The following is a 23,722-nucleotide window of genomic DNA, read 5'->3' as shown; positions in this document are numbered from 1 at the left end:
TTGTAAATATATACTACTATTTTATTCGGATAGCGCATCTTATGCATATACATATATTATTATGAACCACACCTATTTATCACGTGACTTGTTTGTACCTCCGAAGCTTATTTGATTTCTTTTCCAAGCGAGAAGTACAATTTTTCAAAAGCTCATCGCATCAAAAGTGGTCTTTAGGAACTTGCATTAAGGACTGTAGTCATTGAAACGAAGTAAACGTCTGTCAAGGTGCAAATATTCTGAAACTGCACTCATTGAGTAGTTGGTGGAGTTTCTATCCTTACAAATAGCCGAGAAGTAAAATGGGTAAATCAAAAAGAAGATCTAGAGCTTCTAATGCTCGTGCCAATCCATTGTTGAGAAATGCTGCTAAAGATGATCAAATTAGAACTAAGAGAATTCAACCATTGATAGAACAGTTATCCAGCGTGATTCCAAACGATAGATCTATAGCTTTAGGCACGATTATGGTCTTATGTGAAGATCCTCATATGAGATCTCTTTTCCTAAAGGAAAAATTGGTTAATGTTGTTACATCCAAACTATTGACGGATTCCAATACTGATATCGTGGTAGAATCTTACGGTGTTTTAAGAAATCTAGCACTAGAAGAGGGCTATGATTTAGCAACGCATATTTGGAGATTGAATATTTGGGTGAATATTGAGTCCGGTTTGTCGCAAGTTCAACAGTCACTACAATCAATGAAATCTGATGAGTCTAAAGCTAAAAAGGAATCTAAAAGGCTGTTATACGATTTTGCTGAAAATATCTTATCATTATTAGTGGCATTAGTAAACGGATCGGATGCTATACTTGATGACGTCGTCAAGACAGATAAATTGGATAAAGTGTTCGCTGTTATGACTAATATTTTGAGTTACGGTATGGTAATTTCTGATAATACCGTGACTTTGAAAACAACTACACAGTTATTCAACACTGTCTTGGACCTTATTTATGACATATCTAGTGATTCTTCTGAATTCATCGATAAAGTTTCTGCACATGAATTTCTCTCGCCATTTGTCGAGAATATAATTAATTGGGAGTTTGCCAACGATAACGAGTTAACTAAGGTACTAATACAAGGTATCTACTTACAATTCATGGATACAGACATAAGTTATGACATCGCAGCATCAATAATAACCAAGGTACTACAATCCGTAGAACACATTAATTTAGCTGAGGTAAAATCGACTTTATCGAACAAGACCGAGGATTCTGAATTGATGAAAGAAAGTAATGAAGAAATAACAAAAAAGATTAAAGACTACACTAAGAAAAGGACCGAAGCCATGATCAAATTTCAAAGTATAGAAATCAGTCTTGATGTGATCGCTGCAGCTATTGAATTGATCGGTGCTAAATACGAAGAAAGCCATAAACCTCTTAATGGTTCATTATTACCTGTCCTTACTCAAAATGTTCCTTCTGTATTTTCTGCATTATACACTGATTTCACTTCAAGAGTATTGATTGGATGGAACAATCTTCTATGGCTTTACCTATCTGTCGGGATTAGCTTTTTTGAGTTGGGCAATTACTGGGAGCACCTCTGGTCAGCTATGCAGAATGGTTCTGAAGATAAGGATTTCGGTATTAAAATCGGGAAACTAAGTGTAACCTGGGCATTGTTGAAGAATGTTCAAGCCGTTTTTGGCACCTCTGGTTCTGGTGATTTCTTCCGAGTAGTTCAAATAAACAATCAACAGTTCATTGATTCCATAATTAACGTCTTCAACGAGGGAAAAAGTTTGAATCCTGAAGAAGGTGTGGAGTTGCAACAACGTTGTTGCGGTGTACTAGGTACTCTAGCTGGTTTCCAAAACCAAATTGAACTAAACAAAGCCATAGGTGACTTTTTTATCAATACACTTTCAAGCAAGGAAACAAAAGCACCAGTAGTAGTAGATTTTATGAACACATTCTTTGAAATATACTCAGACATGAACTTTGATTACGATGAACCAGTATTTGTAAACTTGAACTATCTTTCGATACTTCAAACACAGGTTTCATTAAATTTGAAGAATGTTTTCAAGTTTGTTGACAAGAACAAAGATCCTCAACTGAAAGAAAGATGTCAGGATTGCTTTTCTACATTGGATAGTTTTATTGCATACAAACAAAATGAACGTAACAAATAAAACAATAAATATATACAGTCTACACCTGATAATAGTAAAATACAAAATAATTGAATAAATCAAGTATTCATTAGCATTATTCTTGATATTAATTTTAAATTTTACACGAGAACTATACACCTACTGGATCGTTCCATCCTATGATATATCTCTATACAGCCATATAACAATGGTCAACACCGTAGAATAAATCGAGCCATAGAATACAGCAAATTTATTTGATTTGCGCTTTACGCTGGGGAAGGCCCAGGGTTTCCCGCAAGTTGATATCTGCCGTCATCTGCGTATTTGCATTTTCTCTGTCAGTAAATGGTTTACTTCCGAAGTTGTATTATGGAGGTATCACTTGGTATACCTAAGAGCTTGTTCTGAGACTTTCCTCTCATATTCCTTAATGTTTTTCGAGAAAGCTCTCCAAGCTGGCTCTTGCGCAGGTGAGTTAGGGTTCGGAGAATCCAAAAGATCCTGTACACCAAGTAAGAGTTGTTTCAAGGTGATAGCAGGTCTCCAGTCCTGATCTTCGTTCAAGATTGATAAGCAAATGGTTCCACTGGGATAAACATTAGGGTGATAAAATCCTGCTGGAAATTTCACTTTAGGAGGTTTTGACGGATAGTCATCAGGATATTCAATGGTCAAAGGATAAAGACCATTTTTCCAGAGAGTGCCGTCTCTTCCAGGGATACCAGCCTCCCATTTCTGCAAGTTCATAGATCCATCTGTCTTTTTAGTTGGTTTGGCAAAGAACCCATAAGGATGATCTTTTCTCCACTTCTTTCTCTCCTCTTGTAACCTCTGTAGACAAAGACTACTCATGACTGTTTATATTATTCGGCCGTTCTGATCGTCGAGTCGCTTTAATATACAGATACCGTAAATATATTAAGGTACGTTGCGCCCTGTTGTAAATAGAGCCTTAACTCAGATTTACCGTTGTTGAATAATTGGAGGATATGATATTCCGTGCGATACGTCTTTTTGTTTGTGATTTTGAAGATGATTTTGATATTGTAGAAAAAGCATCAATAGTGTTTTGAAGAAAAAGTGATATTTTTCAGAATTGACAGTGACTAAAGAAACCTTAACTGAGGTATAATTAATAGTAAGGGCTACGCACCACCAAAATTTCAACGGATAGTAATCAGATACTTCGACAAACGATGTCAGACAACAAAGTTGACGAATTTGATGATTTGGATGACTATTTAGAGGATCCACGCAAACTGGATGAACAGGAAAAACAAGAAACTGTTCCAAATGAGGCAGTTACTAAGGGTGAGCCTGCTACGCAGAGCGATGATCCAGAAGTAGTCGAGATGATGGAAGATTTGCAGAAACAGTTCCAACAATTGATGCAGCAGGAAGGCGGTGATACTGACCAAGAAATGGTTCAGAATTTCGAGACATTGCTAACTGTACTTGGAGATGCATCGAAGGAGAAAGACCATAACAGTGTAAAACACGTTCAGGAGCAATTGAAGAGCGGTACTGGTTTCAAGAATATCATTTCCAACACCCTAGATAGATTGAAAGAAAATTCTACGAAAGTGGATGAAAGTTTGGAGGAAGAGAAGAAAAATCAGAACTCAGACGATATTCTTTCCCAATTGCTAGATCAACTAGTGGAAAACGGCGATGGCAACGGTACGGACGGAGAAGGAATGGACAATGCCATTTTGAAAATGCTTTCACAAATGTCTTCTAAAGAAGTGCTATATCAGCCGATGAAACAAATGCAGGGAGAATTCACCGAGTGGATGGGATTACACGAAGAAGACCCCGAACACAGCGACAAGATTGATAACTACAAGAAACAGTATGCACTTGTGAATCAGATCATCGGTGTATTCGAAAGCGATGATTATACGAATGAAAAGTACCATGCTGAGATCGCAGATCTATTGGATGAACTAGAGCAACTCGGTGACTCACCGGTTGCAAAGGGAACTAGTAACGATCCTGGAAACGATATGTCAGAATTAGCCAAGATGCTGGAAATACAAGGAGATGAAAATCTAGGTAACATCGACAAAGACCTTGAAGATACCTGCAAACAGCAATAAAATGTGTATATGAGCTCATAATATAATATTTAATCATAATAAACTATTATTCTATTTCTTTCACTCTTTGCCTATTAGTATGATATTCGAATAATATGGCTATTTTTCTCTTTTCGACTTTGAAATTCATATTGAGGACTGAAATCACGAGACTAGCTCTAAACCAATAATAACCAATATACTATGCAAGATTGAATATATGTGACAACTTTTTGCCATAAGGTATACGGGACAGTGCACTCTTCTGAGTATCTCCCATTAGACACTTCCCTCTCAAAGAGCACCCTTTCTTTTAGCCATTCTTTAACACAGCATGTTTGTTCTTACATGCATATGTTCGCATATTTACAAAATAAATTGAGGAATGTTCGTATTCTATTTTTGTCACAGTCCTATGTTCGAGCATGGAAAAACCAAAATAAAAGAAAATTGAATATGAAAGAGTTGATCTACCTTCTTAAACCATGTTAAAATTTTGGACGAAGTTTGTTTCATAGTGAAAGAGGATTGTTTTAGTCCATTCAAGACCAAGGTTATACTATCAACTGAACTGTCCATTCGTTATGCGTTTCTCTACTGCTCTAGGTGCTGCTTTTTCTCTTGCTGTTTTATCTACCGAGGTTGTTGCTACTCCACCAGCTTGTTTATTGGCATGTGTTGCTCAAGTCAACAAGAAATCTGACTGCGATGGCATGCAAGACATTGCTTGTATGTGTAAGTCAGACGGTTCTGATTTGACCTCTTGTTTGAAGTCTATCTGTCCAGACGGTGAGGCTGATGCTGCTCAAGACGCATTGGAATCTACCTGTAAGGCTCAAGGTGTTACATTGGATGATGATGTGACCTCATCCTCTTCATCCTCCTCCTCCTCTTCATCCTCATCCTCATCCTCATCCTCATCCTCATCTTCTTCCACTCCATCATCTTCAACATCTTCATCTTCCTCTACTCCATCTAGTTCATCTTCCTCTTCTTCATCCACCTCTGAGGAACCAACTACTTCTTCTGCTGAACCATCTTCTTCTGCCGAACCATCTTCTTCTGCTGAACCATCTTCTTCTGCTGAACCATCCACTTCTGAAGAGCCATCCACTTCCGAAGAACCAACCTCGTCCGCAGAACCAACAACTTCAAGTTCAATTGTGTCTGAAACCACTGCTGCCCCAACTTCTACCTTGGCAACCTCAACTTCCGCAGAACCAACTAGCACTCCAACCACCATTGCCACTATCTCCTCCGATGGTGCTAATGCTTTGTCGTTAGGAAACGCTGTTTTCGGTGGTTTGGCTGTAGCAGGTCTATTGTTGTGAACTAGCAACCTTTGCAAATCAATTAATTCTAGTTACAAATTACTATAACAAAATCTAAACAGAAAAGTGGCCATAGTATTGTCTGACAAAGAAATCCAATACGTTCATACGTTCTTTTAATGGACACCAGTTCGGACCATTTCACACTGATTTTTCTATTCAAAAAGCTTTCTTCGATACCATTTATTAAAATATACTTTTCAATTCTTTTACTTATCTTTATACTTATTTAAAAAAACTTTAAATAGGAACCTTTAACAGTATAATTTACTGCTCTTGAATATCAGTAATATGTTCATTCACAGTACTACTACTTTTCATCGCTTATCTCCGTAGTTCTTCCAATTCACGGTATCGAATAGATCAGATCAGTGAGTATTAAAAAAAAAGAACATTATAGCGTAATAGTTTCAGCAAAGAACGTCAGAGTAATGAAAGAAGGATACTACATTGTGGCTTCACACAAATAATCCTCGGTTGTCAAGCATGCTACCAATATTTGGCTCTAAAAGATGTCTCAGTACTTCTTCAATCAGTTACGGTTTGTTCCGTAGATTGAACAATAACATCTTAAACTCTGCTCCTCGTGATATTAAGATCGAAGAGTTGAAGAAGCCAATTGGCTTGGAGAAACCACCTTTTAATACCAAGGAATACAAGTACGGTAACAGTTTCCTGGATTTATTCAATAGTGAAAAGACTGGCAAGCGGGCTGAAGAGTTGGAAGTTGAGTTTAGAAAATCTGGTTTCCACGATTTGTATGTGTTGAAGAAGACTAACGGGAAGATATTCATCTCACCTCCATCTTACTGGAAGGCTGACAAATCATTATATTTCCCTCATGTAGTCGGACAACGGCTATCAGATAATAAAGAATGTAACGTTGAAGATACCTTAAAGGGCAAAGTCTCTATTATAAGGTTGTTCACTACCGACGTCGGTAAAAATCTGATAAACTCATATTTTATCGACAACAAGCATAATCTGGACTACCTTAAGAATGATGAAAGCCTTTTAAAAGTGCAAGATGGGCTGAAGAGTGCTCAAATAGTGGAGATCAATTTAGCTGAAAATTGGTTAAAAACTATGGTCGTCAAATTGGTCAAGAATAGATACGCATCAATTGTTCCACCTCACCGCCATGACAAGACATTTATTAGCAATAGAGACCAATTACCATTCCAAATTAGGGAGCAACTTCAAATTAATAATCTATATTCCGGTTATGTTTTCGTTGTGGATGAAAACCTCAAGATTAGATGGGCAGCATGTGGTGAAGCTACACAGAAAGATTTCAATCTACTTTGGAAATGTGTAAAAGCTGTTCGAAGCGAATAGAGGAGAAGGAAAGAAGTCAACTCATGTAAATAAATCAGTGTATACTACAAAATAAAAGATTAAACCTCAGTGTTACCCAGTGTTTTCATCTTACAAGATATGACGATATGACGATCTCTTCACTGGTAGAACAAATTTAGTATGGAATTTTGAACAAAAGGTACTTTGAAAAAAGCTAAATGCTTTTCAGAACCTCAGTGTCTTCGGGCACTTAATTGTGCAGGACAAGGAAGAAGCGCAACCGCTGCAGTTTATTGCCTTAAAATACCAACATGCACTTCACCAAAGCTTTATTTCAACAAGCTCAGCCAAAGCCAGTTTCTCCACATGCAAGAATCTACAGGGTCTGGGGAAAACCAGTCAGCAAGATGGTACTATTTAGTGTAGGCACCTATTACATCCTTTACTGGGCATGGGAACTGTTAGAAAAGCAAGAGCAGAAGCATGTACCAAAGAAAGCTACAGAGGTAATTTGTAAATGAACACCATCACTGCTTTCATTTCGATGACTGAATTCAGGTCATGATCTATTCGGTAATAGAATCTCACAAAAGTATTTAACTTTGAGCCAAAGATATCGGTTTTACCGCAAGACGGGCACATATATTGTGATATAAAGGGTAATCCTCATTTCGCTATTACTTTATGATTATATTTTATTGCAGTGACGAGGCCAACTTGCTGGCAGTCGTCATCGAATCTTAAATAATATGTGCATTTTATACTGATCATTGCATACAAGAAACTAAAATTATATTATCCTGGGAAGCGTAATTCAATTCTGTTAAAAAACACTGGTACCGACGACACCTAATTCAGTTGAAATGCTCCAGGTTCACCTTAGCAATATACTCTGGCCTAAAGTGACTATTATAAATAAGGAATGCTGCCACTCCATTTCATATAGAAGATGTTATAGATAAAAACCTTAAGAATGAAGCGGTGGCTCAATGGTAGAGCTTTCGACTCCAGTTAAATCCTGGAAATTTCTATGGAAACAAAATTGCAATCGAAGGGTTGCAGGTTCAATTCCTGTCCGTTTCATTTTTGCATTTTTTTTGGAAATCACTACCCCAACTCAACTGGAAAACTAGTAAGCAATAAGAAATCCATGGTGGCTGGAACAGCTGTTACACCGTGAACGAGACCTTCTTGGAATGAAAAACATAAGGTATTAATCTCTAGAGATTTTTTTAGAATGAGCCTTTGAATTGTAAAACCTACATAAACTATACTATCATTAATTATACTAATACTAATATTCCCTTTATTAAGATAAGCAGTTCCCTAATTCTATTACAACTGAGGAAAGCTATACAGTGAATCCATAATTATTCCGATGTTTCCTTGTTTGCTTCAATAATATTCAGACTAGTGCTATATTAATTCGCTTCTTCTGCGAGTTCTCCATTTTCCTCTTTATCGTCAGATTTCTCTGTTGTTCCAGTCGGCGTAGGGGGTTGATCACTTTGCTTGTTCACATCCTCTCCTACGTATAGCACGTTATTACATCTGATGAAAATGTCCCCAACTTTCCCACTTGAGACATCATTTATGATCTCTTCCGCATCTGTTAGTTGTAGATTGAAATATGTATCTACCGATACAAGTCTTCCTTTATATTGTATTTTATTGAATTTGAGTGTCACCAGCACATCTTTGTCTATCAATTGATGTAAAAAGGGTTTAGGGTTAATTGGTTTGAATTCCTCTGGATCCTGCAACGTTTAAATTGGTTAGTAAGGTGACAAAATCTGTGGATTCATCGATCGCAGATGGACATAATCGTCCTAGCTGCGACCAAAAAAGTATGGAACAAGAAAACTTACCATTTCAATACGTTAATGCGCGGGTGTTCTGATATGTATCGATTACACGATATAATTCGAGAATCTGTTAAAGGTTTTATTACGTCTGTTGGTTGCTACGTAATGTTTTCGTTGTCTATCTTTTTGCAATACTGTATTTTCATGTTTTTCAATATGGCATGGAAATATTAGATGCCCTACCAAGGGAACAAATAAAACAAACCAAAGTAGTCCGGACAGTTTTCAAAAGTTTTTATGCCATGCACTGGGTAAGTCATACTTAGATATATATTAAATAATGACAATACGATATGTTTCTTCCAACAGAAGGAACAGGGTTCATTCAAATTTGAGTCAGTTTTAATGAAAGGTTTGGTTTACCTGAATCGTATTCAATTCTTAACATGGCCCACGTCAAATCCACAATCACTGACGAGATGGCTAACGCATAAACCAAAGAAATGGCATAGAAAAAGTTACTATTACCGGAGCCTAATCCAATCCATAGGTAGTAGAAGATTGGTGACAAAATGATGGCATGAATGAATAAAAGGGTTGATATGACTGGATATCTTAGATACCCAAAGATCGGTTTGAAAAATGGGATAAAACTTAAGAAAAACCCTCCGTCACCTAACGTTGGGTATGATTTGGTGAGCGTAATCCAACCTAGACATAGAACAAATGCGTAAAACGATTGCTGATTGAATCTAATAGTGAAAGGTGGGATAAATGAAACAACAAATATGTTGAACACAGATTTGAAAAATGGGATGAAAAATTCGAACATTTCAATAAAGAAATACCACCACAACCCTAGATTTGGCCTTATCTTACTGAAAGTAATCAATATCCAGTATGTTGAAGTCAAATAGTTCCAGTTATCGTTATTTAACTTGAAACTGATCAACTGCAAAACAATCGATACCAATGTACACTTGACAACAAGGCCGAAAGAATTTGATCCACAGATTCCTGCCAATGGGATCAACAGTAGATAAGCGTAAGGTGATAAATAACCAGCCAACGCAATGCATATGGCTGACAGTGAGAACTGTCTAGATAACGCAAATAGTAAAGAAGTAGAAATGGAAAGGTTCACAAATAGACATGTCGATTGTGAGACACATGATAAAAGTACCAAAGGGTTCACTGCATAAACCACACCTGGAATATAACTAGGAATTTGCAATTGGCGTTGATATATCTTAGCTATTTGCATCAATTGATACGCTATTAGAGTGTCCATGGCCGCAAACAAAACGGGCATTAGAAACTCCGCTTGTTGAACGAATGCCATTAAAGCTACCAGCAGAGGCACATGATGCACAACACCACCATCATAAATGGGCAAATTATGCAGTAAAAGATACGCACCTTCTTGCAGAGATCTATAGCTTGTAACCGGAGTAGAAAACTCAACGGTTCTGTCCAATTGCTGCTGCAAAGAAGGGAACAGGTACGAAACAGCCAATCTGGACGCAAAACAAGCCCATACAACCTGCCATTCGGACGAAACCATAATCACCTCAAGCGACACAACAAGTCAACACAGTAGGGTCACTTCGTATCCTCTCAGAATCGTATCACCGTTCAATGCAAAAAAACAAACCAATCGTGAACCGAGCTTCGTAATTGCAGTACAAATTATGCATATTTGAAAGCTTATTGTATTGAAATGAAGTACATCAGTTAAATCAATGGTAATACAAAAAGTGATCCACACAAACATTACCCGGACACGTGAACAGTTTACTCTAATACGTGTTTACATATCACGTGATTAAGATACTCGCTTCTAAAACAGCAGAATTTTGCAACCTGCAGTCGAATGTCAGGTTTAGTCACAACAATACTGTGTTTAACCGATAATCTTACAGCACTGAGGCACAGAGATCTGAGTTCAAGCCTTTCCTTAGTGGGTCATTTTTTGTTTTGCATTATTTGGCATTTTCTGACCTTGAAAGAAATGTTTTGATGAAAAAAATATCTAGCAATACACAGGATTTATCAACACAACAAAAAGAGAACCAGAGTAGCCTGTAAAAGTCCAATTGCTCAGGCTAAGGTGAGTGCTAGGGATTTGATCTGTTTGAACCACATAGAAGATTTATACATTCTTTTCCAACTGCTTATAGATTGGAATCAAGAGATTTAGCACCATGGATTTCGAACAAAACGAAGATATTAACGGTGTTCGTTTCTCATGGAACGTGTTTCCAGCGTCAAGAACTGACGCTAATAAGAATGTGGTTCCAGTTGGATGTTTATACACTCCTTTGAAGGAACGTGAAGATCTTGCTGTTGCTGGCTATAATCCTGTGGTATGTGGTAACATCAACTGTAAATCTGTGTTAAATCCTTACTGTGAGATCGATGTTAGATCCAATACCTGGACTTGTCCTATTTGTAAGACAAGAAACATTCTTCCTCAACATTATGCCAATATGACGCAGGAAACTTTACCACTGGAATTGACTAATACTACAGTTGAATATATCACCAGTGTTCCTGTCCAAGTTCCACCAATTTTCTTCTTTATTGTGGATACTACTGCAGAAGAGGAAAACCTCCAAGCTTTGAAGGAATCAATTATCACTTCATTGTCCTTGCTTCCTGCAAATGCATTAGTTGGTCTAATCACTTACGATAATGTGATTCAACTGCACGACTTATCATCAGCTTCTATTGATAAATGTAATGTGTTCAGAGGTGATCGTGAATACCAATTGGCTCAATTAGTTGAAATGCTAACCGGTGAAAAATTAAATGCTGCACAAGCCGTTAATATCAATGCTCCAACCAAGGTTACACCTTTCTCTTTGAACAGGTTCTTCTTACCATTGGAACAAGTTGAATTCAAGTTGACCCAATTGTTGGAAAACCTGAAGCCTGATCAATGGGATGTGAAATCTGGTTTCAGACCTTTAAGAGCGACTGGTTCTGCTTTGAACATTGCATCGTTGGTGTTGGAAGGTTGTTACAAGAACGTTGCTGCTAGAATAATCTTGTTCTCCTCCGGTCCTGGCACCGTGGGCCCAGGTCTTGTCGTTTCCCCGGAATTAAAAGACCCATTGAGATCTCATCACGATATTGATTCTGATTCTGCAAAACATTACAAGAAGGCCTGTAAATTCTACAACCAATTGGCTCAAAAAGTCGCTGACAATGGTCATACAGTCGATATTTTTGCTGGTTGTTATGATCAAGTTGGTATGTCCGAAATGAAGAGACTAACAGATTCCACTGGTGGTGTCTTGTTATTGACTGATGCGTTCTCCACCGCTATTTTTAAACAGTCATATCTAAGATTCTTTTCTAAGGATGAAGAAGGTTATTTGCAAATGGCATTCAAGGGTACCTTGTCTGTTAAGACAAGTAGCGATCTAAAATTACAAGGTTTAATTGGCCACGCCTCTGCTGTGAAGACTAAGACCGAGGCCTCCAATGTCAGTGATTCTGAGATAGGTATTGGTGGTACTTCTTCTTGGAAGATGTCATCTTTATCGCCACGCCACACTTACGCTGTGTTCTTTGAAATTGTCAACCCGGGTGCATCTGCTGAAGTAATGACAGATAGGCCTAAGTTAGCTTACACCCAATTCATTACATCGTATGAACATTCCTCCGGTACAAACCGTGTCAGGGTCACCACTGTTGCTAACCAAATGTTGTCCTTTGGAAATCCAGCCATTGCATCCTCCTTTGATCAGGAGGCTGCTGCCGTTCTAATGGCAAGAATTGCTGTTGACAAGGCAGAATCTGATGATGGCGCTGATGTCATTAGATGGATTGACAGAACTTTGATTAAATTGTGTCAAAAATACGCTGACTACAATAAGAATGATCCATCATCATTCAGATTATCTCCTCAATTTTCATTGTATCCACAATTCACATATTATTTGAGAAGATCTCAGTTTTTGTCTGTTTTCAATAACTCTCCGGATGAAACTGCATTTTACAGACACATTTTCACTAGAGAAGATACCACTAACTCACTGATTATGATTCAGCCTACTCTAACCTCATTCTCCATGGAAGAAGAACCTCAACCAGTGTTGTTAGATTCTGTTTCAGTGAAACCAAACACAATTTTGTTGTTGGATACCTTCTTTTATATTTTGATTTATCACGGTGAACAGATTGCTCAATGGAGAAAAGCAGGTTACCAAGATGATCCGCAGTATGCAGACTTCAAGTCCTTATTAGAAGAACCAAAGCTTGAAGCAGCAGAATTATTGATTGACAGATTCCCTCTACCAAGATTCATTGATACTGAGGCTGGCGGTTCGCAAGCCAGATTCTTGTTATCCAAGTTGAACCCATCTGACAGTTATCAAAGTGGTGCTGTCGCTGGTTCAACTATCGTGTTGACTGATGATGTTTCTTTACAAAATTTCATGTCCCACTTGCAACAAGTAACTGTTAATGGTCAAACATAATTATTGTCCTGATGGCAGTAGTGTTGAACATACCATGCTTATGCTTTCCAACCAGGTACATATTTGATAAAAATCTCATAAAGCGTTTTATGAGCATATGTTATATAAATTAGTCCTATATAATGATACTGATTGCTAAATTACTAAACCAGGGTCATTAAAGTTCGAATACCCACATATCTAAAGACGTACCATCAAAAACAACGAAGTTATTAAGCGGAGATTGCCTTTTCCCTAGAATATTTATCACGTCTTGTGCAACGGCTCCTCCAATGATTGCTGCCACAGGACTGATTTCTACAGCGGCTTGTTCAACAAATTCTTCAATGGTATCATTGCTGATTTCTCCAATTAATAAACCAAGCTGCTTACGAGTTAAATCATACTTCTTCCTAAAATCATCTAAATTTATGTTTTGAAAAGTTTCATACTGTAATAGTGTAAGAGTTAAGGGAACCTTTGGAGTCATTCTTTTCAATTGCCGTCTAGACAATTGGTTAATAAGTGTAGCAGATTTCAGAAGTTCTTTCAATGGCTTATAAGTATGTTTGGTGGTAATGACCTGATAAACTGCATTATTTTCTTCATCCTTCCGTTCAGATAGATTGATGATTTCCTTATTGGGGCTCTGTTTACCGAGTTGTTCAGGACGAGCACTCTTCACCTTTTCATCAGTGGATATAAACTCCACTAGATCAGTGAAAATGTAACCAGAGAGCCCGTTGATACCTGCCACATAGATAGGTACATTAAGTTCCCTAGTCACTTCATTCAATTTTTCAATATCTGCGGGAAATAAGTCCGTTATGACTATTAGATTGAATTGTGAAAAGAATTCTTTATTCTTGGACTGAAGATCTGATATGTCCACTGTTAACTTAACTCTAGGGTTCATATCTTCAATATGGCGCCTTGCGGCCTCCAATCTCTTCGTGCCAATGTCATCCTTTCCGATAAAAAATTGGGCACCTAAATCTTCTTCTGTTACATCATGAGAATCCAATATGGTCAATGAACCAATCCCGCTTAGAACGATATTTTTCGTTATCTCATTACCAATCGCACCTAAATTAATTAACAAAACACTGGCAGATCTCATATTGGCCTGGGCTGTCATTCCCCATAACCGGATCTGCCTATCGTATAGAGCAATTTCATCTGTTGGGATTAGAATGCCCTGTTGTTAGTAAATAAACTCACTTTCCCAGCCTATTCCGGTTATATTCATTACTTGATATCATGATTGAAATATCTTATCATGTTGACATACCTGCACTCAATTCTCCTGCGCCACTCATTATTTGTACGTCACTACAATCGGTTAGTTATTAGCTAATTGTAAAACTAATTCTCCAAGTATGTCGACTCTTATCAATGCTTCCAGTTAGCACAGTTCACTATTTTCGTTCATGAACTTCTCAGCTTGAGTGATCTTAATTTCATGTTAGGCTTCTATTACGGTTGGATTTTTTTTGATCAAAAAATGAGCATTGGTTTAAAAGTATAAACAGCAGGAATTATGATGTGCAGGCTATAGTACCGTCAGACGCCTTACTGTGAAAACAATTGCTAATCTGAGAATTAGTGTCAGCAGCACTCAAAAGTGAGAACTTCCACTATCCAGAGCATTAAATCGTCCAATTAGTTGAATAGAAAGAAAAATTCAGTGCATCATGGATTTACTGAAGATTTTAGATACTGCGCCGGATCCTGCGATTGTCGATGCACAAACAATGGGAGTTTCTGGAGACACGTCTGGAGACTATTGGTTACCTGCATCCATGTGCTTATATCAGAAAGAGTTAACCGACCAAATTGTATCGTTGCATTACTCAGATATTTTGAAGTACTTTGAAACATCAGATTATAGAGAAGATATCGTAATAGGGTCTATGAAATCGATGTGTTTGAATAGTGAATATGTTGCTACACACCCTTACCTTTTAATCGACCATTTTATGCCAAAATCCTTGATAACAAAGGACATTCCTGGCCACCTTGCTGAGACATCGGGAAAATTTGCTGTCTTGAGAGATCTTATTACTCTTGTTCAAGAATATGAGACACACACTGTATTAATGGCAAGGTCCGACAGAACTATGGATCTCTTAGAGGCTCTCCTACTTGGTAATAAGGTGAATATTGTTAGACATGATGGCCAAACTATAAAGACAAAGAATAAGCCAAAAAATTTCTCATGTACTTGCCATCTCATTTGCTCGGATAATATTAAACAAATAGAGTCTTCTTTCCCAAAAGATATTCGTGTCGATATGGTAGTATGCTTAGATCCTACGTGTAATCCAGAAGATCTGGTAATACAAAAAATTCGTCAGCAGAATAGACCCAAGAGAGGAGCAGATAGCAATGCTCCAGCGATCAGATTAACTACTATCAACTCCATCGACCATTGTGAACTGTATTTCGGAAAACATTTCAAAAAGGATTCAAGAGAATACCTTGTCAACGTTGCAGCTGCCGTGGTGGTGCTCAGAGACATAGTAGGGACATTGCCTCCAGATCTCAGGCCGATATACTCCCAAAATTTGAAGTATCTCTCTAGTTGGTTGAATGATCCAAACATGGCATGGCCTTTGCCAGATGTTTATCCGATCAGCATTTATACTGCAATAGATGTTGAAAAATCGTTATTGACAGAAGTAACTTATAGCCAGACAGGTAATGATTTAAAAGAACAGTTCATCAATGACAGAAAGCGCAGGAATAGGGGCCATTCGAAAGAAAGGTCTTCCTTATTGTATTATAAATCTAAAAGAGTTAAAAACGACTATTCCACCAATCCATTAAAACAAGATATGGCAGTTCTTACATGGGTATCAGCATCTGGCCGGCAAAACGGCGAAATTGATTATCATTTAGCCACTGATATCCTGACTCATAAAATGATCCAGTCCATTGAAAATATCTACGCTATGAATCAGAGACAAAAGTTGGAATTAGATGATTTTGAAAGAATGGAATCTATTCAAAATCATCATTTCAACAAGGTCAATAAGGATTATAATGATATTAAGGAAAAGCTTGAAGAATCCGAAAAGAAGCTAAAAGATGATGACGTTAAGGTAAAAGATTTCCTTGAGGAATCAGAAAAGAAGCACAAACAGATTGAATTCATAGATTCAGAAATTAATGATTTAATGACAAAATTAGGGTCTAAAAGCGAACCACATAAGGTTTTGAAGGGTTTACTAGAAGAAATTTCAAACTTGCAAGATGCCCGCGAGAGAGAAAAACGAAATTCGGAGTCTAAATCTTCTGAGAGAACATACATGCAAAAGGAGATAGAAAGAGCCGCTCAATCTGTTGATGAAAGCAACAAAGAACAAGATAAATTAAGAGAAGAAATCAAGCTCTTGAAAACGAAAATAGAGGACAGTGTAGCCGAAAATAAAAAGAAGGTTGCCAGTGCTGAACAGAGAATAGATCTCTTGAAATCACAACTACAACAGGAAGGGCAAAATCTTGGAGGGCTTCATTCTAAACTTGGATATATAACTGATAGACTATCGAAAATTCAACCCAGCAGAGGAAGACAGGCGACTAATGGCCGATCGAAGAAATGATACGTAATTTTAACATCCATAATGATTAACGTTTTTACAAATTTGCGTAGAATTAATTAGACTCCCCATTTGTTAACTGAGCGGTCCCAACCCGCGCTATATATATCAGGACCTACAATATCAATTGACATAACCTTATCAAGATGCCCTTCAAGGCTTCGTTCCTTTATCCAGTTCCCATCATTGAAGATATTTACTTTCTTGTCATATCCACTCGACACTAAATATCCTCCGTTTTGCTTATTGAATTTGACTTGTGAAACAATGCTATTGTGAGCTAAGATCGTTTCCACATTTCCCTTTTTCCTAATATCCCAAACCTTTATAGTCCCGTCACCACTACCAGACGCAAGCTGATATCCATTTTGGGACCAGTCAACGGAATAAATAGGTTTTGAGTGTCCCTGTAATGACATGATATTTTTACCGGACCGTATGTCCCATATTAATGCAATTGCATCCAAACCAGCTGTACTCACCAATGAGCCATCATTGTGAAAAGATAGTGAGAAAACCTCCGCAGAATGACCTTCCTGAATCAAAATAGGGGCTTGTTTCACAGTATCTATCAGGATCCATGTTTTGTCAAAAGACGTACTTCCAATAAAACTATTACATGGATGGCATCGTACTTGGGCAAACCTGGCATCATTTTTATACAAGATCTTAACTGTGGTTTCATCACCACTATCATATATTACAATGCGTCCATCATGGGTACAGACAAAAATGTTTTTAGAGTCCACGCTCCAATCCAATCCACTAATCTTTGTGCCAGATAAAGATCTATTGCAGTAGATTTTGGACAACGAATTATCGACCAGAGACAAATTTCCGGACCAACTGCCACAAGCCATCAGGTCTCCACCAGGAGAAGTATTAATTTCAGAAATAGGTTTCTCATCTATCACCTGCATTCCCTTCAAAGAGAACTGTTTCAATTTACTTTCCAGGTCCCTTCGCTTACTTATGACGTTTTTCACATTTTGGCTGACAAGTCTTCGTCTCTCCTCCTCAAGCCTCAGCTTAGAGCGTTGCATAGAGTATATTATAAGAAACTTCCTCATTTCTATCAACTGCTGTGATGCTGGAGTGTAGAACTCCTCGTCTTCATCATCTACTTTACTTCTTTCAGTATCGATTTTCGTCTGGTCTTTGGAAGTTGACTCTACTAACCTTGTAACTCGTTCTCTGGCTTTTGGATCGCTAAGAATAAGATCAGAAAGTCGATCTCTGCGAGAATAATTATCTTCGCCAGCGATATCAACGGGCTCTCCCACTAGCTCTAGTGCTCGTCTAACGTCTGTATCTAGAGTAGGCACAATTTTGAGCCTTTCTTGCCTTTGGAATTCCAATCTTTTCAGAGCATCTCCGACTGATTGCCCATCCTGGTTTTTGTAGTCAACATCTACCTGCAAATCATCTAATTCTACCATTAGAAGTTACTGCAGATAGTCCAAAGGTGAGTTGTTACCGGTGCCACTTTTTTGATTTCATCTCTTTATCATCTCACTTCTTTAAAAGCATATTCATAAAATGAACTTTATCGTTATTCCTGAATATGAATAGTTCAAAAGTTGGAAAACAAGTGAGGTACTCCATCGAGTAAAAAGGGTCTGAAGCTAGGCGTCGATCGAACGATCATGAGTGAACAGCAGTTGTTAAGAGATAAACACATTGATTATATTGCGTCTTTAGATACTAAGAAAGATGATCTAGAGTACTGGCTCTCAGAACATCTAAGGTTGAATGGGGTATACTGGGGATTGACAGCCCTCTATCTCCTTGATTCTATCGAAACATTCAATAAGGAGGATGTAATACAGTTTGTCCTAAGCTGTTGGGATCATAAAACTGGTGGGTTTGCTGCGTTTCCAAGACATGATGGTCATCTATTAACGACTCTTTCAGGGCTTCAGATTTTGGCTACTTACAACGCTTTAGAGCGCTTGGGTTCAGAGAAGCAAGAACAATTGGAAAAATTTATCCTATCCAATCAAAAAGCAGACGGCTCATTCCAAGGTGATAGTTTTGGTGAAGTCGACACACGTTTCGTATATACTGCATTGAGCTGTTTGTCCATTTTACACAAATTGACGAAAGAAGTTGTAGAACCAGCAGTTTCGTATATCCTTAGATGTTACAATTTCGATGGCGGATTTGGCTTAAATCCTGAAGCAGAATCTCATGCTGCTCAGGCATTTACTTGCATTGCTGCTTTAGCAATCGTCGGAAAATTAGACTCTTTAACTCCAGCTCAGCAGGAGAATATTGCTGTTTGGCTCTCAGAAAGACAAGTTCCAGAGGGGGGCTTAAATGGTAGGCCAAGCAAACTGCCCGATGTATGCTATAGCTGGTGGGTATTATCAACACTTTCAATACTCCAAAAAGCTGATTGGATTGATTTTCCCAAGCTAACGGAGTTCATTTTGCATTGTCAGGATCCCAAAAATGGAGGGATTAGTGACAGACCAGACAACGAAGTCGACGTATTTCACACGGTTTTTGGTCTAGGAGGATTAAGTATAATGAAGTATCCAGGATTAAGAGATATTGATCCAGTATACTGTATGCCATATACGGTGACGAAATATTTCCAACGCAAGTACTCAGATTAGTGTCTTAGAAACTTAAATAAATTATGAATGCTAACGACCGCAAAAAGTAGGTCCACAAGTAGTTTAATATTGATAAATTAAAATGGTAGCTCTTCCTCTACTAGAACCTTAGAAGCAGGGAAGAATTCTATATATTTGGCAGCTCTTTTGTGAATAAATCTACCGGGGTTGATCGTTTTGCATCCGTTGTACGTTACATCGAAAGCTGGTGCGCTAGTGTCACACAGCATGATACTCGATGGAAGCGGTGATAGCTGCAATGTGAAATCAAGATCCCAAACAGTTGGTCGAATTCTTGATGAAAACGGAGATAGATGTTGTTGATCGAGCAATGTTTTCACCAATTTCCTCGATTCTAAAACACTTACAGGCAAATTATTCTTGAATGCGATTAACTGGCCTACTGAAACATCCGGGTTTCTTGAATATTGCTCTTGAAGTTCTGCATTTTCCAGATATTTCTCCTCTTCCACAGTAGGGAAAACAATATTGTATCTTTTAAATCTATTTGCTAAATCATCGCGTGTCAGAACAATCTCTTGTGATAGATATGCAATTCTTAATGGGTTAGAGCCCCAATGCACTTTTCTACAAATTCTACTCATTTTTTGAGTAAATGATGATGGAATTATTTTTTGGGGCCACATAGTAGTAGTACCTAGTCCAACCATTGATGTCCACGGATCATTTGGACCTGGAATAAAAATCATATGTGTATCGTTGATCAAATTTTCGTAATTGCTTAGGAGAGTAGCCAACGCATCGAAGTTGTTTTTATACGAAACGGTTGCACTCACATTCTTTGCGTTCAAGCTTGGATGAACCGGGACGGATACAAAAGAACCATTAAACACGATCGCTACTGGAGGATCCGTTGTTAACTTGTCAAATGTTTTCTTTAGTCCATCCATTGTAGTCATTTCATCCAAATATATGTCCCCTCCGAGAATGACAAATTTGTTATCGCTGAGCTCTTGTTCAAGGTAATGCAATCGTATTTTTAAATCTTTATCTAACCTTGCCACGTAGTTTTCATTGGAAGGATTGTATGCACCCAATAGGTCCAAGTTACCAATAGCTTCTATTGTATCTTCTCTCTTCTCACCAGGAGGATGTGTAATTGATGATACAACGAAAGTATTGCTTGCAGTGTAATAAATACCCTCCACCAATACAATACATCCAGGAACATAATAAGTTCCCTTCGTTGGTATAGCTTGCTGAAGGTGCAATTCAATGCTACCGCTGGGGTCTTCTAAACTCCAATTCCCCTTGGAATTCTGATCCAGTAGTCCAAGCAATAGAAAGTTCTTACCATCATGCCCTAGTAAGTTTTTTATTTGCGTTATCTTCATATATGATGCTGAATTAAGTGGAGACACATCAGATTCATTCATATGCTTTCCCATCTCTATAATAGAAGATAAAGGATTGAATATGTCATTATTCTGAAATTTTTCGTTTCTAAGTACCTTGTCTTTTATAATGTGATATCGTGTCGTAAATAGGGAAACTTTGGACTCAACATTAGGAAGTTTAAGTTTTGCGATCGAAAGCATGTTTTTTTCAACCTCTTTAGGTCGAGGTACGTATATGTACTGTCTTTTCGTATGGTCATACGTGAAAGTTTGTTGATTAAACGCGTCTATCACTTTAAAATAATCTAACCAATCCAACTGTTGATCCACGTTAGAAATTCCATTAGCTCGTTCATGCTCTGATATTGGCTCAGAATCAGAATTAATAGGCGACCCCTCTTCGAGCATCATTGGTGAATGAGAATCTGGGTTCACAACAGAGGTAGCAGACCCCTGTGATAGGGTGGTAATTTCAGTGTCTGTCGGGCTGTTAGGTCTCTTTAAAAAGGCATCTAGATTATTTGCTTTATGCAGGTTGTTCCGTTTCTCCACATGTTGGTCTTGCTCTATTTTTTCACGTTCCTTTATCTCATTGATGACTTGTGAGACGTTAAGCTCATCTACAAATAAGCCTCTACCTTGTTCTCTCCATATAATTGCAAATTGCTCCAAGAACTTGGTGGTTTCACTATTTTGTCTCCAATAAAGGCCAAAAACTGTGCCAATGTAAGCTGCCAAAGCCACCAACCCATCAGATTTGATATTCAATCCAAATTTCTTGGTTAGTATCCTATAAGCCAAGGGTCTGAGTAGTTGAGGCTGGATTGAAGCTGGTAGAACAACCCCTGCCATTTAAAACCGATGAGATTAGCCAAAAAAAAAGAGATAAAGTGGTTTAGCGAAAGACTCTATACTTCGTAGTCTTGGCCTTTTCAGTTTGCAAACTGAACTATGCAGTGCTGATAACTTCAAATTAAATTCGGTGCGATGCCACGCTGTGGAATGCAATGTATTTCTACTGTCTTTTTAATTGATATAACGTCGATGTGCTCGATGAAGCTTCATAGACAATCATTAATTTTTTCAATGCGATTCACGCGTTAGCTAACACGAAAAAAGACGTCAAATGGGCATGTCACGTGATTGATATATACATACATATTCTTGTTGCAGGATTAATAAATGACGTACTTGAGACGATGCAACTGTCTTTATCCAATATTACATTAAGTATAGTAGCTAGAAAGGTTCATACGGGCTCAAATCCAAATTTCTGGGAGCTGGGGCATCTCAGATTGACTACTCTCTCTTTTCAATTGCATCATCTCAAATGCGTGTTTACGGGTCTTTTTTGATTGCATAAGAAAAACTAAAGGAAATCTTTGAAAACTTAACTTATGAATCAAAAATGATTCCCGCAATTAAGAAACTGAACGATATAAACTAGATCAGTACAGAGCTCTTGGTTGATGCCAAGAGTATACTCAAAATGGAGAACCTAAAACAGTATTGGAATTCGTGGTGGTACGAGAATGATGGAAGAAAAAGCGACAAGTACCCATTGAAAACGCGGTATCGGGGGACCAAAACGTCAGACAGATATTATAAGGTGCAAAAACCTAATACAACCCGTGCAAGCCGTCTTAGACGTGAACCGGAAGTCTCAGAGTATCGCAAGCCAAACCCAGCTGAAAATGGCTCACAGCCTTCCACTTGGAGCAAAATCAAGTCGTTATTCGATTCGAACAGAAGAGATATCACTGAATTGAAGCAGGCATACCTTGACTATAGGCTACCAAACACAGAGCCCAGTAATACACAGGCTGATATCGATAGATTAGTGGTAAATGAGCGGTTTAAGAAGAAATTACTAGAAAGGAAGTATGAGAGAAACATGCTCAATGAATTGCGTCGTGGTAGACAACCCTACAGACGGAACAGAGAACACCGACCAAGTGTCAATTCACCAATTAACCACGCAGACGAAGTAATTTTGTTAAGGAAAAAACTAGATGAATTGGAGCAAAGGCTTTCTGACGCGGTAGAAGAGTTAGTGATAACGAAGAAGAAGTTAGAATTTGTCCAACAGAAGAACAATCTATTAGAAGAGCTGTTCGATGATGGGAAAATGGAAACCGAATATGTGAAGTCAAGAAGAAATATAACAAATCTACAAAACAGCGAACGTAAACCAGAACTGAAACAATTGCCACGATCCCCGTCGCCAGTACTGCATGTAGACCCAATGTTCACCTCAAGTCCCATTCGTGCTACAAATAACATCCTAGGGGAAGGTTCACCCCAGCATGTGCAACAACACGACAATTTCTATGAGAAATACCCCCGTATCCCGAAAACAGAGCGTCTTGACAACTATCGCTCTTCTCTAGCAAACCATGAAGACGATTATCAAGACAGACATGCTGAGAACTCCCTCTCGCCGGTACGAGTGGATTATTCTAAATATAGCAGTGGGGTGTAATCGATAAGCCATCATCGTAGTTGTATTCAATTAGTTATGTTATGTTATGTTATGTTATGTCGTACAGAAATTTTTTCAGGCAATGTGTCACTAAGGATAATTATAGATATGTACAGAAAAAAACCCACGGAAAGGGGGGATATCGAGCAAACATACCGGTTGACTTTTTCCAGAAGTACGGACATCAGTATTCTATTTCCACCGTTTTAGAGAAAGGAAACTAAACGAAATGAAAGTAAAGGAAAGGACAGAAAATACAGCACAATGTAGTGAAATTTTCGAATTCACATTGAAATTATGAGATATGCGAGAATATAAGGTCATTAATAATGTGGGAGCGAAGTACCAATGGTAAAGAAAAAACACTATCCCTTTCTTTTAACCGGGTATCTGTGATTGATCAAATCAGCTCTTGTTACAACAATAGATGAACTATTACTCTTGAAGGGATTCATATTATCCAAGAACTCTTTGGTACCATGAATCCATGGTGTTAGCACGCAACTCATCGACATTGATACGGCTGTGACTTAGGTAAGTTTTAGTTGTGAGAGAAACGTTTA

At 38.0% G+C, this 23,722-nt stretch overlaps 14 protein-coding genes and 1 non-coding gene across 15 annotated transcripts; 9 read left to right on the top strand and 6 right to left on the bottom strand.

Moving 5' to 3' along the window:
- Positions 1 to 302: 302 nt before the first annotated feature.
- SYO1 (Syo1p) lies at positions 303 to 2,153 on the top strand (the record flags this gene model as incomplete). The annotated part of the gene is made up of 1 exon (XM_454173.1): positions 303 to 2,153. One exon carries the CDS (start codon positions 303 to 305, stop codon positions 2,151 to 2,153), a length of 1,851 nt encoding a protein of 616 aa, XP_454173.1.
- Positions 2,154 to 2,495: 342 nt separating this feature from the next.
- Positions 2,496 to 2,969, bottom strand: UBC9 (E2 SUMO-conjugating protein UBC9; the record flags this gene model as incomplete). The annotated part of the gene is made up of 1 exon (XM_454172.1): positions 2,496 to 2,969. The coding sequence occupies one exon, from the start codon at positions 2,967 to 2,969 to the stop codon at positions 2,496 to 2,498; it is 474 nt and encodes a 157-aa protein (XP_454172.1).
- A 344-nt stretch (positions 2,970 to 3,313) lies between these two features.
- PEX19 (Pex19p) lies at positions 3,314 to 4,216 on the top strand (the record flags this gene model as incomplete). Its single annotated transcript, XM_454171.1, has 1 exon — positions 3,314 to 4,216. One exon carries the CDS (start codon positions 3,314 to 3,316, stop codon positions 4,214 to 4,216), a length of 903 nt encoding a protein of 300 aa, XP_454171.1.
- A 563-nt stretch (positions 4,217 to 4,779) lies between these two features.
- CCW14 (Ccw14p) lies at positions 4,780 to 5,526 on the top strand (the record flags this gene model as incomplete). The annotated part of the gene is made up of 1 exon (XM_454170.1): positions 4,780 to 5,526. One exon carries the CDS (start codon positions 4,780 to 4,782, stop codon positions 5,524 to 5,526), a length of 747 nt encoding a protein of 248 aa, XP_454170.1.
- A 486-nt stretch (positions 5,527 to 6,012) lies between these two features.
- Positions 6,013 to 6,864, top strand: ATP10 (Atp10p; the record flags this gene model as incomplete). Its single annotated transcript, XM_454169.1, has 1 exon — positions 6,013 to 6,864. The coding sequence occupies one exon, from the start codon at positions 6,013 to 6,015 to the stop codon at positions 6,862 to 6,864; it is 852 nt and encodes a 283-aa protein (XP_454169.1).
- A 936-nt stretch (positions 6,865 to 7,800) lies between these two features.
- Positions 7,801 to 7,908, top strand: KLLA0_E04951r. Its single transcript has 2 exons — positions 7,801 to 7,837; positions 7,872 to 7,908. It is a non-coding gene; the product is annotated as a tRNA-Trp (tRNA).
- Positions 7,909 to 8,246: 338 nt separating this feature from the next.
- On the bottom strand, positions 8,247 to 8,696 carry SMX3 (mRNA splicing protein SMX3; the record flags this gene model as incomplete). The annotated part of the gene is made up of 2 exons (XM_454168.1): positions 8,247 to 8,582; positions 8,694 to 8,696. 2 exons carry the CDS (start codon positions 8,694 to 8,696, stop codon positions 8,247 to 8,249), a joined length of 339 nt encoding a protein of 112 aa, XP_454168.1.
- A 319-nt stretch (positions 8,697 to 9,015) lies between these two features.
- Positions 9,016 to 10,194, bottom strand: GAB1 (GPI-anchor transamidase subunit GAB1; the record flags this gene model as incomplete). Its single annotated transcript, XM_454167.1, has 1 exon — positions 9,016 to 10,194. The coding sequence occupies one exon, from the start codon at positions 10,192 to 10,194 to the stop codon at positions 9,016 to 9,018; it is 1,179 nt and encodes a 392-aa protein (XP_454167.1).
- A 640-nt stretch (positions 10,195 to 10,834) lies between these two features.
- SEC23 (GTPase-activating protein SEC23) lies at positions 10,835 to 13,117 on the top strand (the record flags this gene model as incomplete). The annotated part of the gene is made up of 1 exon (XM_454166.1): positions 10,835 to 13,117. The coding sequence occupies one exon, from the start codon at positions 10,835 to 10,837 to the stop codon at positions 13,115 to 13,117; it is 2,283 nt and encodes a 760-aa protein (XP_454166.1).
- Positions 13,118 to 13,274: 157 nt separating this feature from the next.
- On the bottom strand, positions 13,275 to 14,415 carry AOS1 (E1 ubiquitin-activating protein AOS1; the record flags this gene model as incomplete). The annotated part of the gene is made up of 2 exons (XM_002999348.1): positions 13,275 to 14,275; positions 14,388 to 14,415. The coding sequence occupies 2 exons, from the start codon at positions 14,413 to 14,415 to the stop codon at positions 13,275 to 13,277; spliced, it is 1,029 nt and encodes a 342-aa protein (XP_002999394.1).
- Positions 14,416 to 14,790: 375 nt separating this feature from the next.
- On the top strand, positions 14,791 to 16,701 carry HDA3 (Hda3p; the record flags this gene model as incomplete). Its single annotated transcript, XM_454164.1, has 1 exon — positions 14,791 to 16,701. One exon carries the CDS (start codon positions 14,791 to 14,793, stop codon positions 16,699 to 16,701), a length of 1,911 nt encoding a protein of 636 aa, XP_454164.1.
- Positions 16,702 to 16,757: 56 nt separating this feature from the next.
- On the bottom strand, positions 16,758 to 18,137 carry PRP4 (U4/U6-U5 snRNP complex subunit PRP4; the record flags this gene model as incomplete). The annotated part of the gene is made up of 1 exon (XM_454163.1): positions 16,758 to 18,137. The coding sequence occupies one exon, from the start codon at positions 18,135 to 18,137 to the stop codon at positions 16,758 to 16,760; it is 1,380 nt and encodes a 459-aa protein (XP_454163.1).
- Positions 18,138 to 18,344: 207 nt separating this feature from the next.
- On the top strand, positions 18,345 to 19,319 carry BET2 (Rab geranylgeranyltransferase BET2; the record flags this gene model as incomplete). Its single annotated transcript, XM_454162.1, has 1 exon — positions 18,345 to 19,319. The coding sequence occupies one exon, from the start codon at positions 18,345 to 18,347 to the stop codon at positions 19,317 to 19,319; it is 975 nt and encodes a 324-aa protein (XP_454162.1).
- Positions 19,320 to 19,396: 77 nt separating this feature from the next.
- DPB2 (DNA polymerase epsilon noncatalytic subunit) lies at positions 19,397 to 21,529 on the bottom strand (the record flags this gene model as incomplete). Its single annotated transcript, XM_454161.1, has 1 exon — positions 19,397 to 21,529. The coding sequence occupies one exon, from the start codon at positions 21,527 to 21,529 to the stop codon at positions 19,397 to 19,399; it is 2,133 nt and encodes a 710-aa protein (XP_454161.1).
- A 637-nt stretch (positions 21,530 to 22,166) lies between these two features.
- Positions 22,167 to 23,159, top strand: CSA1 (Csa1p; the record flags this gene model as incomplete). Its single annotated transcript, XM_454160.1, has 1 exon — positions 22,167 to 23,159. One exon carries the CDS (start codon positions 22,167 to 22,169, stop codon positions 23,157 to 23,159), a length of 993 nt encoding a protein of 330 aa, XP_454160.1.
- Positions 23,160 to 23,722: the final 563 nt, after the last annotated feature.

Source organism: Kluyveromyces lactis (assembly GCF_000002515.2).
Source record: "Kluyveromyces lactis strain NRRL Y-1140 chromosome E complete sequence".
Classification (NCBI taxonomy): Eukaryota; Fungi; Ascomycota; class Saccharomycetes; order Saccharomycetales; family Saccharomycetaceae; genus Kluyveromyces; species Kluyveromyces lactis.
The sequence above is the reverse complement of the archived record's forward strand: the minus strand, read 5'-3'. Positions and strand labels throughout refer to the sequence as shown.